General features: G+C 38.2%; 1 protein-coding gene across 2 annotated transcripts in view; it reads right to left on the bottom strand.

Annotated features, from left to right (window-relative positions):
* Positions 1 to 241: 241 nt before the first annotated feature.
* The window catches only part of FHDC1 (FH2 domain containing 1), a 66178-nt gene continuing 53954 nt past the window's right edge, over positions 242 to 12465 (bottom strand). For both annotated transcript variants that reach the window (XM_073576377.1, XM_073576378.1), the window contains exons 7-12: positions 10058 to 10128; positions 9805 to 9912; positions 8651 to 8721; positions 5821 to 5938; positions 5496 to 5660; positions 242 to 5322 (exon numbers count right to left, since the gene is read on the bottom strand). In XM_073576377.1, coding sequence (XP_073432478.1) covers positions 3325 to 5322; positions 5496 to 5660; positions 5821 to 5938; positions 8651 to 8721; positions 9805 to 9912; positions 10058 to 10128 — 2531 coding nt within the window. In that variant the 3' untranslated portion in view covers positions 242 to 3324. The remainder of the gene's footprint in view (positions 5323 to 5495; positions 5661 to 5820; positions 5939 to 8650; positions 8722 to 9804; positions 9913 to 10057; positions 10129 to 12465) is intronic.

Below are 12465 nucleotides of genomic sequence, written 5' to 3'. Positions count from 1 at the left end.
GCATGTGTTTCTACCAATGTCATAAGTTTTTCAAATGGAAAAGAAAAATAATCTAACATTCACCTTTTGATCTGTGTTCTATGTTTTGCTGTGAATAAAATGTGGCAATAAGATTTCCAAATTATTGCATTCTGGTTTTCTTTACATTTTAGACAGCGTCCCAACTTTTTTTTTGGAATCGGGATTGTACTACAATTATTCAAACAGGAAGAAAAGAAAGGACAAAACAAAAACACTTAACTTCAGTTGAGAAATTTATTAGCAAACTATTCTGAAATATGTAAAGATCCTTTAAATACATATTGGCTATGTACATTGTACCTTCTAGTATACAAATTTACATTATTAAACATACTTAAATAAATCTTCGCCATCAGAAAATGGTAGTAAATATACAGACAAATAAGAAAACACGTACAGCCTACCAATGAATCCTGTTCCTGAATATCTGCTTTTATATACACTAGGTCTGATACCTCGACAAGGGAAAAAAGGACCTGTATATTCTAACATGATACAGGGGGTCAACTTTAATTTAAAAAAAAGCCAAATCTTTTATCATACTCGCAATTATTGTTTTGCACAGAAGATACCATTTACACATCCATCTTATGTGCAAATGCAAAGTACACTTTGTGTTCATGTTATCCACTTTGGCAGAATGAATATCTGAATTACCGTAAGATATTGTATTAGCAAATTAAAAATGTATATCTATTGTTTAACGAAATGCATAATATATGGGCCTCCACATTAACATAGCAAGATCCCAGAGAAGTCTATTATATGCTGTGGCTGAACGTCTGTGCTACTAGTTTATAATTAAAGGGACTTAGTCAGCCATGAAATATTGCACAGTCTATGGATGACATGTTAGAGCAGGAGAGGCTGTACAGATTGATACTTAGTTAAGATTCAGCAGATCTTGTATTTTCATCATTGACATACCTGCACACTCTGGGCTTACCAGTCAAGGAGGTGGTCCAAATCAGTGACAACCTTTCCCGATTAGGTACCGTCGCCTTGACTGCTAAGCCCGGAGTCAGCAAGCATTTCAATGATTAAAGTACAAGTTCTACATAATCTGTTCCCACTCACCCACACATTAGTCTGTTCATTTATTTCTGCTCTAGAACAATCTTCTGGCAGATCAGAGGCAGTGTTCCATATGACAGGCTCTCTTTAAATACTCCAGCAATGAGGTTTTCATAATCAATACTAAAACTTTTTCTTTCTTTGGGGCATAAAAAGAATGAAACCCTAAAATATTTAACTGCATTAAGGCATCAAAGCGTAGATGTTTAAATCCTTATTACTTCACCCTGGAGGAAACCCGATAATTACGGAGGCACTGGGTGTGTCTGGATAAAAGTGGAACTTGGGCGTCCCATCTCATTGCCTTCATACTTGACGCATTGTTTTTACACTAGAACTGAAAGCCTGAATAGTTTTTTCTTTGAAGACATACTCTGTCAAACTTTATTTTGTGTTTTTACAAAATGCTCACAATGGTTAAAAAAATAAACATAACAGTAGCAATACTCACGTCATCTATCTGCTCCAGCTCTAATGCTGTAGCGATGACGACCTGACACAGGGACATGGAGCCACTGCAGCTAATCACTGGTCCACTACACTAAGAGATCACTTCTCTGAAGTAGGAGTCAAAATTTGATCAATAAATTAGTGAGGAGAGTATTGCTTCTTTTAATTATTTAGCATTTTGTACATTTTTACTCACCGGACAAACCTTCAAAATGGTAAGCATTAACTCCTTATGCCCTCCGTAGTGGAGATGACAGGTAACCAGCATGTAATCTTTTGAACATATCTCTAAGCAGAGAATTTGGAACTTTGTATGAGAAAAAAAAGCTCCACCCACGATTAGAATATATTAAGATGAATTTAGGTTGTAAAAGCATTCGTAATGACAAAAAGGCAAGGAGAATCAAAGATCACTTCAAGTTTGGCAAAAATCCCCTACCTATTGGATAGGATATAACGTCATGATCGCTGTGAATCCAACAGCTGGGACCTTCACCATTTGCGAGAACCGGGAATCTGAAGAGCCTAGTGTGAAAGGATAAGTGGTTGATCATGTGCCCTACCACGCCATTAAGTCTTAATGGAACTGCTGGAGATAGCCAAGCACTGCACTTGGCTAGTCTTCGGCACTGCTATAAGACTGAATAGTTTGTTAGTGCTTATGATCGACTATGACTCAATTTACACATCCCCAGTTCTTGACAACATTGGGTGTTCCAGAGGACAGACTCTCCAGTGATCACCAAGTTATCCTTATCACCTGGATAGGAGAATAACTTCCAAACTTTAGAATACCCCTTTAAGTTACTTGCATTCTTTTGGCACTGGGTGTGAGCTGTTTCTTTGGGATTTTAGGTCTTTCTTAGATAGTAAAATGGTCAAATAGATACAAAGCATAAATTTTTAAATATCTGTCATACCATATTATATAGTGTCTGTCTATACATTGCCAGATATATGGATAAAATTCTCATAATATTTCTAACATGAACAAACTTAGAAGATCATGTTATCAGAATATAAATCACTACTCATGATAAGTCCAACTTCGCTTGCCCATCAGGTAGTGGAAAATGAACAGACTCTTTTAGAACCTTACATGATCGAAGCCTAGCAGCAGAATTCCTGTGTGAACAGTAAAGGCAAGAGTCACAGTGAGTACACAATGAATGGACGAAGTGCTGTCAACAAAAGTTCAATCTTTATGTACAGAAAGGTGACCCCATTCATATACTTTATAAATACATGGCACTTCTGTGTTCAAAGTATATAGTTCTGTAAGTAACAGCATCACAGAGTCTTCCTCTCGCTTTTCCTTGTAGTGTAGAGAAACACCTGTGGCAGTCAATGCCATAAAATCCAAAAATTTAGGAGACTCCTCCCAGCAGAGTCCCCACCATCAAGCCACTGGCAGTGTGATCCAGTACTCCTTTAGCCAGCCATATTAACCAATTATTAAATTGTACCTTTGGAAAATGAAAAAAATTCTAACCAGAGTCCTCAAAAGTTCTTCGAAAAATGTTTTTTTCAGGAAGTGGTTAAAGCGGATACAGATTTTCAATTAAGCACTCTTTTAGGCCAGCTCAAAGACTATCACAACACAAATTCCTTCATGAGGCCGCATAATGCACTTGCCGGAAAAAGAGTAGTTAATGGTCGCAACAGTCATCACAGTCTATAGAAAAAAAAAAATCTGCACTGCATGAGCACAGCTTGTCAGAAGATTTAATTTCACCCAAACGGGGTTTGTCGAATTAAACCGTCTCTTTAAATATACACCTACTTCAACAAAGGCTTCAGTATTTTACCTAATGTTGCTTTGCCCGTATCCTTGAATTTCAAAGATGATTTTTCCACTATACTCTTCTCTTTTTGGGCAGTCTCAGATTTCCCATTATTAGTAGCCTCTGTCACCTTCCCATTTGACCTCATGCTATTGGTCCTTCTGAAGGTACCAACACTTCCATTTTCTTTTAAGGTAGACTCTCTTACTACTGGTTCAGACTTTCCATTAGATTGGCGCAAGGATGTTGATCTAGTTATTGTTGAAGATTTTATTGGGGAAGGTGCAGGAGGCTCTGGCTTTGCACGGCGAGAAGAGGAGGCCACCGTGTTTCTGGCAAAACTTGGAGTAGATGATGAAGTTTTCAAGGTATTGGATGGTGGAGGTTTGTTTACTTCTGCAGGTGGTGGATTTTGTTTTTGAGTTGTCCGACAGATCTTCGTTTCATCAAGTTTCGGCTTACTAATATTTCTAACTGGCTTTGCAGCTGGTTTTTTGACTGAACTTTTTCTCTGAATCTGATCTCTTTGAAAGCGTCCACTGCTGGAAGTAAAACTGGCTCCTCTTTGAAACTTGGGTTCCTCAGTAGCAATGCTAGATCTTGGTGAAGACTTCTGCGTATTATCAGATTTTACTCTTAGAGAATTACGTTGTGTCTGTTTGAGCTCATCTGATTTTGCCTCATCCTTAACTGAACTCCTGAGTTCTGTACGTTTTATACTTCCAGGTCTGTTGGATTTAGAAATGGGCACAACTTTTCTCATTGTAATATGCTCAGAGTCATTCAACATACGAACAGGTTTTGTAGTGCCAATGTTACTTGGCCGAGTAGCAGTTGTCTTACTGATGCTAGGGATTCTTTCTTTCAAGGAGTTATGTCTCTTGGGGTCGGTAGGAACTTTATTTTTCAAGGCACTCTCCTTGGAAATACTGTTCTTTCTACAACCATGTTCTGAGGTTTCAGACTGATCGGAAACAGAGGTATTTGATCCTATTCCTCCATCAGATTCATCGATCTGCACACTTTCTTTCTCATATATATCTTTGCTTTCTGATCCATCGAGTGTTAAAGAATTATCTGTACCATCTTCGACAAAAAACAACGGCCTATGCTCTTGCTTGTTACCTGTGTGTTCGGACAGCCGACTACCAATGCTGTATAGAGGAGCTCCAGCTTTTTCATCTGAAGTGCTTAATGAAATAAATGAATTGTCTTTGGTAGTTTCACTTAATGGCATACTATCATCTATACAGCTAAAGGAACCCAAGTTTAACTCGTCAAGCATTTCTATGTCTGAGAGACATGAATAATTAGCGTTTTTGTTTCCAGATCCTTGGAGTTCAAATTTTTGCAACTTTTTAACTAGCCCTCGTTCTTCTACAGTGACGGTTAGAGGACTTAATGCTGTCTTATTGTGCTTGCTGTCCAACATATTCTGGCAGCTTAGTTGTTGCTGGTTGTTATTTCTGTCTGTTTTATCCTTTTTGTAATTCAAGTTAGAAATGGCAGTGTGGTCAGGTGCCTCATCTTCCAAACTAATAAGAACAGTAGGCAATGGATGTTTACTTTGAGTGGTGTCATCCTTATTCAAATCCATAATATTAATGTCCTGGTCCTTTATCTCCCTTGTTTCTATCCATGCCACCGTGGGTCTTGGCTGGTGAGAGTGAGATCTGGGCAGACTGTTAAATTTGTTCGTTTTATCATCATGTGGTGCTTCCAAGTACATCTGCAGTTCTCGATCTGCTGTAACTCCTAGTGATAGTCGGGATCTCCTTGAGCTAGAGTTTCTGCTTAATGGACTTTGTGGTCTTTGTTGCAAAAAAGGCAAAACATCTTCAAGTCCTTTTTTTGCTAATAACTCTACATCGCCTTCACTGCTACTCCTTCCAAAGCCTCCGTTCTCTCCAAAGATCCAGGAGCGTCTTTTAAGTTCCATTTCCTTTTGTCTCTTCTGAACCCGAAGATCTTGAATTTCCCTCTCTTTATTTTCCTATTCAAATAAGGGAACAAAATTAAAAACATATCCATATGCCTGTCTCACCTAAAAGGAGTTTTGTAAATCTGATTTAACAATCCAGAGAGATATTTTGTATCCAAAATGTAAGACAAAAAATCTAAAACAATTGAGCACTTTACAATTACAGTTAGGTATGAGGGTCTTACCTTTACAGCTTTGTTAAACTTTTCACAAAAGTCTCGAAATATTTGGAAACATTCATCAAGTTTCATGGTTTCTTTGTCTTCACAGAAGAAGTCAATTAGAGTGTTACCCTCCTTTTGTAATTCTACTTTGTGTTTTTCCAACTCTTTTAAGTCTTTCACAGAATTCTGAGATACAATAGATTAACGTCACATATAAAATACAAGCAATTACTGTTCACTACATAGCACTATGTACCAACATTTAAGTTTATCATGCAAACCTTCCTTACGAGCCACTCTTATGGTGAGGGTCTCTTCACTACATGCATGTTGATAAATTACGTACCTGAAGAAAGTGTTCCATTTGCTGAGACAACTCCGCGTCCTTCTTGATCTGGTCTTTGAGGGTTTTCGTTTTTGTTAATAGTGCACGAAACTCTGCCTCCATATTTTCTGTAGACAACCTGTAAGGTCAAGAAACACAATTACACAACATGTTGAAAGCCTGTGTTGAGGAATCATTCTGTAATGTTTGAACAGTTCACCAAACACCTCAATGTCAAACATAGCCTTGCCTGGTTGTCAAATTCAGAAAGCGGATAAATTGGGTGGAAGCGAGTTATCACACAGAAAAAGAAGGCTTGTTACAGGATTATCAATGACTAATGTCTCACAGAATACACTATGCTATAATGTTCTGAGGTCACTTATTCTTGTGGAATGGTTAGTAAAGTCATGCTGACGTGAGCGACGGGTTAATCTATGCTACAAGTGGTTGCATTTATTAAAGATTTATAATGCTTTGTTCAAATTGCGTTGGCATATTTACAGGGTACTATGCTTTTTAATATAGTAGTATTTAAAGCGCAGGCGCCCAAACAGCTTTGCAAAATGTGATGTGAACAGGAATAAATAAAGCTACTGCCTCGGCATACAATAGAAAAATATGCCAACTAAAACAGTCTACATTATAAAGGCAACCAATCAAGCGCTGACTGCCAAGTTCACAGATGGCTATCATGATCTGAAGGCAATGTCCCATATTAAACCTATAAATAACATACTTTAATACGTAAAAAAAAAATAATATTTTTTAATAAGGAATTTATTCTATTCAGGGCACTGGTTAGAGACAAGCAATTCGATCCGTTCTTCTCTGGTCAGGTATCCAGTCTGGGCCTAAAATTATCAGTCTCTTATAAGATGCAAAAATTAAACTGAAGAGGGAAGAACTGACAGAAAGTATCAAAACTGTCACTTGGATTTATAAACAGCAGTGGATCGACACTTCGAGTGAACCTTTAGTCCGTATGATTGAAAAACCAAGCAATCTTCACCACTGGTAAAACCACACAAGTTCTCACTACAGGATAAGTGCAGCTACACAGCAGATGTATGGAAGAAAGGCGACTGATTCTTTCATCATGCCAGTTTACATGGTGCTGCTTTTCTGAAGACTTTAGTTTGCTCAGGACTGAAGTACAAGCTGGGCTTTTGTGCATGAATCAGCCTTTTGACCCGGCTTTCTCTGTCATAGTAACAAGTGAAAGGGAACTCCAGTAGTAATGTGGGAAAGCCAAGCACCTGACACAAAAAGGTTAAATTCTTGCTCTTTTTCATGTTCTGCAACTCCGCTTTGGGCATAGAAACTAAAAATCTCACTGACAAACCATGACTGTAACACAGAATATAATGCTGCATTTTAGTTAATAAAACAGAGAATTTTACCCTTTGTTACTTTGTTCCAAGAGAGTGCACTGGATTCCTTACTAGCACTGTAGGTCATTAGTTTTGCATAATAAGCAGAAATATATTTATATATTTTAAAGTAACTGCAAATAAAAATGTAACAATATAGTTTTTAACATGGATTGACCCATCCTGTGAAAATTAAGAAAATTTTATTTTGACATATTTGACACTCCTTTAGAACTAAAGCATTTTATACTTAAAAGGGGTTTCTGCAAAAGCATGAAACTAGGATTATATGCAGAGAAAAGCATAATCACCTTCTTATCGACTTCCTATTATGCCAAGAGACGTGGAATACCTATCCTTCTGCTGTGGGGTTATATCTTACAGACGCCTTTCTATAACTAAGCCGTGGGCTTGATGTCACCGGACAATACAAAGGTGACAACCCCACAAATATGAACCTCACTTGCCACAGAGCAAGTGGGAAGAGCTGGGCCGAGCGCCAGAATTGGCGCATCTAATAGATGCTCCTTTTCACGACTGCTGCAGGCCGCTATTTTTACCAGCCTGAGAATACCAGCCCCCAGTAGTCTGCTTTAACTTGGCTGGTTGACAAGGACCCCTCTATTCTTGATAACCAACCTTGCCAAAGCCGACAGCTAAGGGTTGAAGCCCGCAAGCCTGTCAGTTTTGCCTGGCTGGTTATCAACAATGCCACGACATTTTTTTTTTTTTTTTTAAATTATTTATCACGCAGGCGTTAGCTGATGAATACTCCCTTCAACCGCTGACTGCTATCGCTGTTATTAGCAGCAGCATGCGTAGGCTGATGGGAGCAGTAGTCTCATAAGCAGACGCCAGGGACCAGAGGTAAGTATTTTACCTTCGATCACAGCTGCGGGCTCATGCTGTCATTTGACAGCATGGGAACTGCGGCTGCCTGTGATGATTTTACCACCAATTAGAGGCAGTGTTTGCCACGCTGTCATGCACATAACAGTGTGGCAAACACTGGATGATCAGGCCCCCCATTCAAGTGAATGGGGTCTGGGCACTGCTCTAGTACCCAATTTTTTTTTTTTTAACGGTTCGGCCGGACCCGAACATCCAGGGGTCCGTCCATCTCTACTAATAAGGTCAATTCAAGCCAACAAGGTGGGTTTATATTAATATACTAAACATACGTGCTGTGACACACTATTTTTTCAACCAAATGCTTAGGTTTATTGGGATGCCCAACGCAGGAGTTGCTTACTACATAAAACCTGGGGGTTTTCTAAGGCCTACTTAACTACTTGCTCTATTCAGTATCACAGCTACAGGCACAAAGGGTTACAGCCTCATGCATTGTTCTGTGGATTGTATTAACACTAATACCATACGCTAAAATTGACAGTGAGATTTTCTAAATATATTTATGTATCCCTATGAAAAGAGTAAAGGGAATGTGTGCAGATGTCCACAAGGATGATTCTATTTACCTGGCAGCTTCATTTACATGATGCAGGGTCTCAGAAAACTTAAGTAATGCAGCATCCTTCTTCTGGGCTTCCTAAAAATAAATAAAAATAGCAATGAATATAATGCATTATATAAAAAAAATGGCAATGTGCATCTTAAGTACAATTCTTTACATAAATAAAAACTTAAGTTATTGTCAAAAATTATACCTTTGGGTTGTTGGAAAATTATTTTGTTTTGAGGCGACATCTCCTTTAAGCTCTATCAAGTCATATGTGTCTTATAAGAATGTTGATTTGCTCACTTACTAACCTAGTATTCTACGTGGATAGCTAGAACTTAGACACTAATAAGAATCACTCGATCTGGTGGACACAGTCTGCTCAGTCATTACAGAGTCAGACAGTCATGTGAATGGCCAGCTGGCAATGCTGCACTTTTCATGCAGCAGCTGCCGTCACTGACAGGTGGTAGTGGTGAAGTGGAGCTGTTCGTATGCAAAAAAATCTTCTAATTCTGAATAACTACTACAAATTGCTGAGTTTATCTGAAACATAATGGGCCACAACTGCATCTGGTAAAACAGCAAAGAAGACATAACATGCAGACCACTAATAAGAATTAAAGGCCCATTACAGCTTTAAAAAGCTGACATACAACCCATTTGCAATTTTTTTGTTCCACTTAGTGACCACTTGAAGATTAAAAGAGGATATCCAGGACTTTATAATAATAAAAAAAGGCATGTGATGTGATTGCTAAGAGAGGCAACTACTTGTCTGTTATACTCCGGGCCGGTCATTGACCGCTCCTGCCAGAGCAGCAGTTTCTCTTCCTGTTGACAGGGCGGAACTACTAACATCATACGGATTGGAAGCCAGCTTTCACCAATTAGGCAGCAGAAAGCCATCTGTCAGTCAGCATGACACCAATAGTCCCGCTGTCAACCGCAAGTCAAACTGTCAGTGGAAATCTGTGCCAGCGAAGGGCGGCGGCCACAACGGGAAGGTAGGTAATAACTACCTGCCTTTAAGTGCTTAGGCAAAATTTTTTTTGTCTTTTATAAAACTCCCGGATATCCTCTTAAGATGATCCAACATGGTGCATTTATTAGATCCATACAATGAGTAACAATCATCTGCCTAGAAAGTGATTAAGACTGGACTACACGTACCAGAGCCACAAAATGTAACAGATTCATTCCCGGTTTATTGGCCTTTGTGTCCGCCAGCCTGAGCAGTGACGACAATTTAAAACCCACAGCATTACCAGCATATCCGCCCTGGAGAGAAAACATAGGCAACGTAAGCACTGAAAGATCTCAGAAAACATGTCAAATGGGAATTCTACAGGGAACTGGGGAGGCACAAGCCGTATTATGTAAGAGATAGGTAACAATGGTAATAATCAGGAGGCTTCACACTTACTGCATTCATTATGTTCCCGGCTTGCAGGACCAAGTACAAGATGGAGTGTAGCTGCTCACATGACATTAGTTCTAAAAGAGGAAAATAATAAATCATTAAGGAGAGCTTAAAAAGGACCTCTATGAGATGTTATGGTCTTTGGGAATTGAAACCATCGTAAAAAAAGAAAAAAAAAATATGAGTGGATTTTGTGGCAACTTGACTCCAATTAAAACACATCAGAAGAAGTGTATAAAACAAAAAAAAAAAAAAAAAATCACGCTACGGGCAATCCATGCTTTTGTTAGCTCCTTGTCCCACTTCTGTACAAGCCTATGTAATACAACTCTCTGCTCTGGCGACTGTAATTTATCCCCAGCTCATTATTCATGAGTTTCATGACAGCACAATGCTTTTCGATACAGGATGAGCTAATGCCGTAGTAAACACGACTGTGGTCGGCGTTACTTACAATGGCATCATCTCCTCTCAAATTTCTGGTTCAAATAGGGGAAAAACAATTGTGAAGAACGGACAGAAGCAGTTTCCAAAGTTAGAAAAGAAAAAGGAGCTGCAAGTCCAAAGAAACATATTGCTCTTGACTGTCTCTATACAGTCAGTATGACTTATTATGTATCAGCGCATCACCTATTGTGCAGGGTCATCGCATTATCCGGTAAATGGGAGCTGAAGTCAGGAAGACTTGTCCTTTCTCCACTATTAGCATTGTTGTAGGTGTAATCTGATAATTTCCCTACACATTTTGCCTCATTTCACTGCTGTGGTTTGATGATGTCCTTAAGAGGGCAAAGTATTACTCACCAAGCCTATAATTGCAGCTTAATGAAGTCACATGCGTAATACTGATTTTTTTTATTTTTACTTTTTTTTTTTTTTTTTATGAGCGCTCATCATTAGACACATTCCTACAAATCTAAAAGAAAAAAATAAACTACTCCTGGACTGCCTATAGACTACAAATGTCTGAGCGGTCCTCACTTTACTCTGCATTGACATTTTAGAATGTCGGTGAGCAGCAATCAGCTTGCACAGGATGGTCTGTGTCCTACAGTCTGCGCACAACCACTACAGCTGCATAGACTCTCCCCACAGAGAAGGCAACATGGTTTATTACCACATTTGTCTTCTCAATCGCAGTACACACAAGATGACCTAGTGCTTGTATATATAGATTATGAATGACTGTCCGTCCTTCCTCTTGCAGACGCAGTGATCATGCGATTTGCTGGGTTTAGGGTGAGAACAAGAGCCGCTGGGTCCCTTGAGACACAGTCAGGAGGTTAATTTAACAACCTCAATTATAGGGGCAATTGGCAATCAAAAGAATGTATTAATATACCAAAATACTCCCAACGGATGGTGGGGGAGGGCATTTTGTGAAAATGCAAAAATAAATTGGGGGGGGAGGCTTAAATTAAAAAAAGTGCTAGAATTAAAACATAATTTCTTGTTCCCCACCCATGAAAAAAAAAAAAAAAAAAAAAAAAAAAAAAAAAAAAAAAAGAAGGATACGACCAATATATAAAAATTAAAAATAATTAAACGGTAATGGATTTTTTTAGCGGTTCTTTGTGGTTAAGATAAATTGTAAAATACTTTTTTTGTAAGACAGGAAAAAACAAGGGGGGGAGAAAGGAGGAGAAAAAAAAAGAAAGGAAAAAAAAACAAGAAAAGGCAGAAGGAAGGCAGAAAGACAGTAGAAAGTAAAAAATAAAAAAGTGATGAGTATAAATATAAAAAAAGAAAAGATTAAAGCCCGACATATAAAAATTTTAGGAAAAATTATTTGAAAATCCAAGGGAAAAAAAAATAAAACTTTTAAACCATTAAAAGCGCATGCATGATAAAATCCATAAACTGTGTCCGTCAGGAACAGGAAAAAAAATGGCCTGCTCTTCAAATTTTTTTTTTTTTTTCTACTATTACTTATTAGCCATTTAAAAAGAAAATAAATAAAAGAATAGCTTTTGGTCACTTCAATAGATTTTTAGAATTTTAATTTTATTTTTTACAAATCTTTAATGTGACTGCGAGTAGAATGTAAAGCTCAATTCTCAGCTTTTAACATGACTAGTGTGAACCCGACCTTATGAAAATAAAGTTTACTATTCATTAATACGGCAGATAATTTAGTGTAAATTTTGTGCCATTGAAGGTATATTCTTCGTCTTTTAGCTCAGTGTTTTGTGGCCTCTAGATGCTGGCGCGGCCCAGATGAGGAGGCCATTTCTACAGAAGTGACTATAAATGGTACAGTCTTATATGGAGGCAGCAATCTCTGGATTAGCCACATAGTCGCCTAGTTTTGTGCTTATTTTACTGTTTGATTTGTCTCTTGAACCCTACATAAACTGTGCAAGAATTATTTTTAAGGCTTTTCATCACAGATGGAGAGGCAGAGTCCTCAT

The sequence above is a fragment of the Dendrobates tinctorius genome, unplaced genomic scaffold (assembly GCF_039654945.1).
Source record: "Dendrobates tinctorius isolate UK_male_01 unplaced genomic scaffold, ASM3965494v1 ptg000008l, whole genome shotgun sequence".
NCBI lineage: Eukaryota > Metazoa > Chordata > Amphibia > Anura > Dendrobatidae > Dendrobates > Dendrobates tinctorius.
Note: the sequence above shows the minus strand (reverse complement) of the source record. Positions and strands in the feature narration are given on the sequence as shown.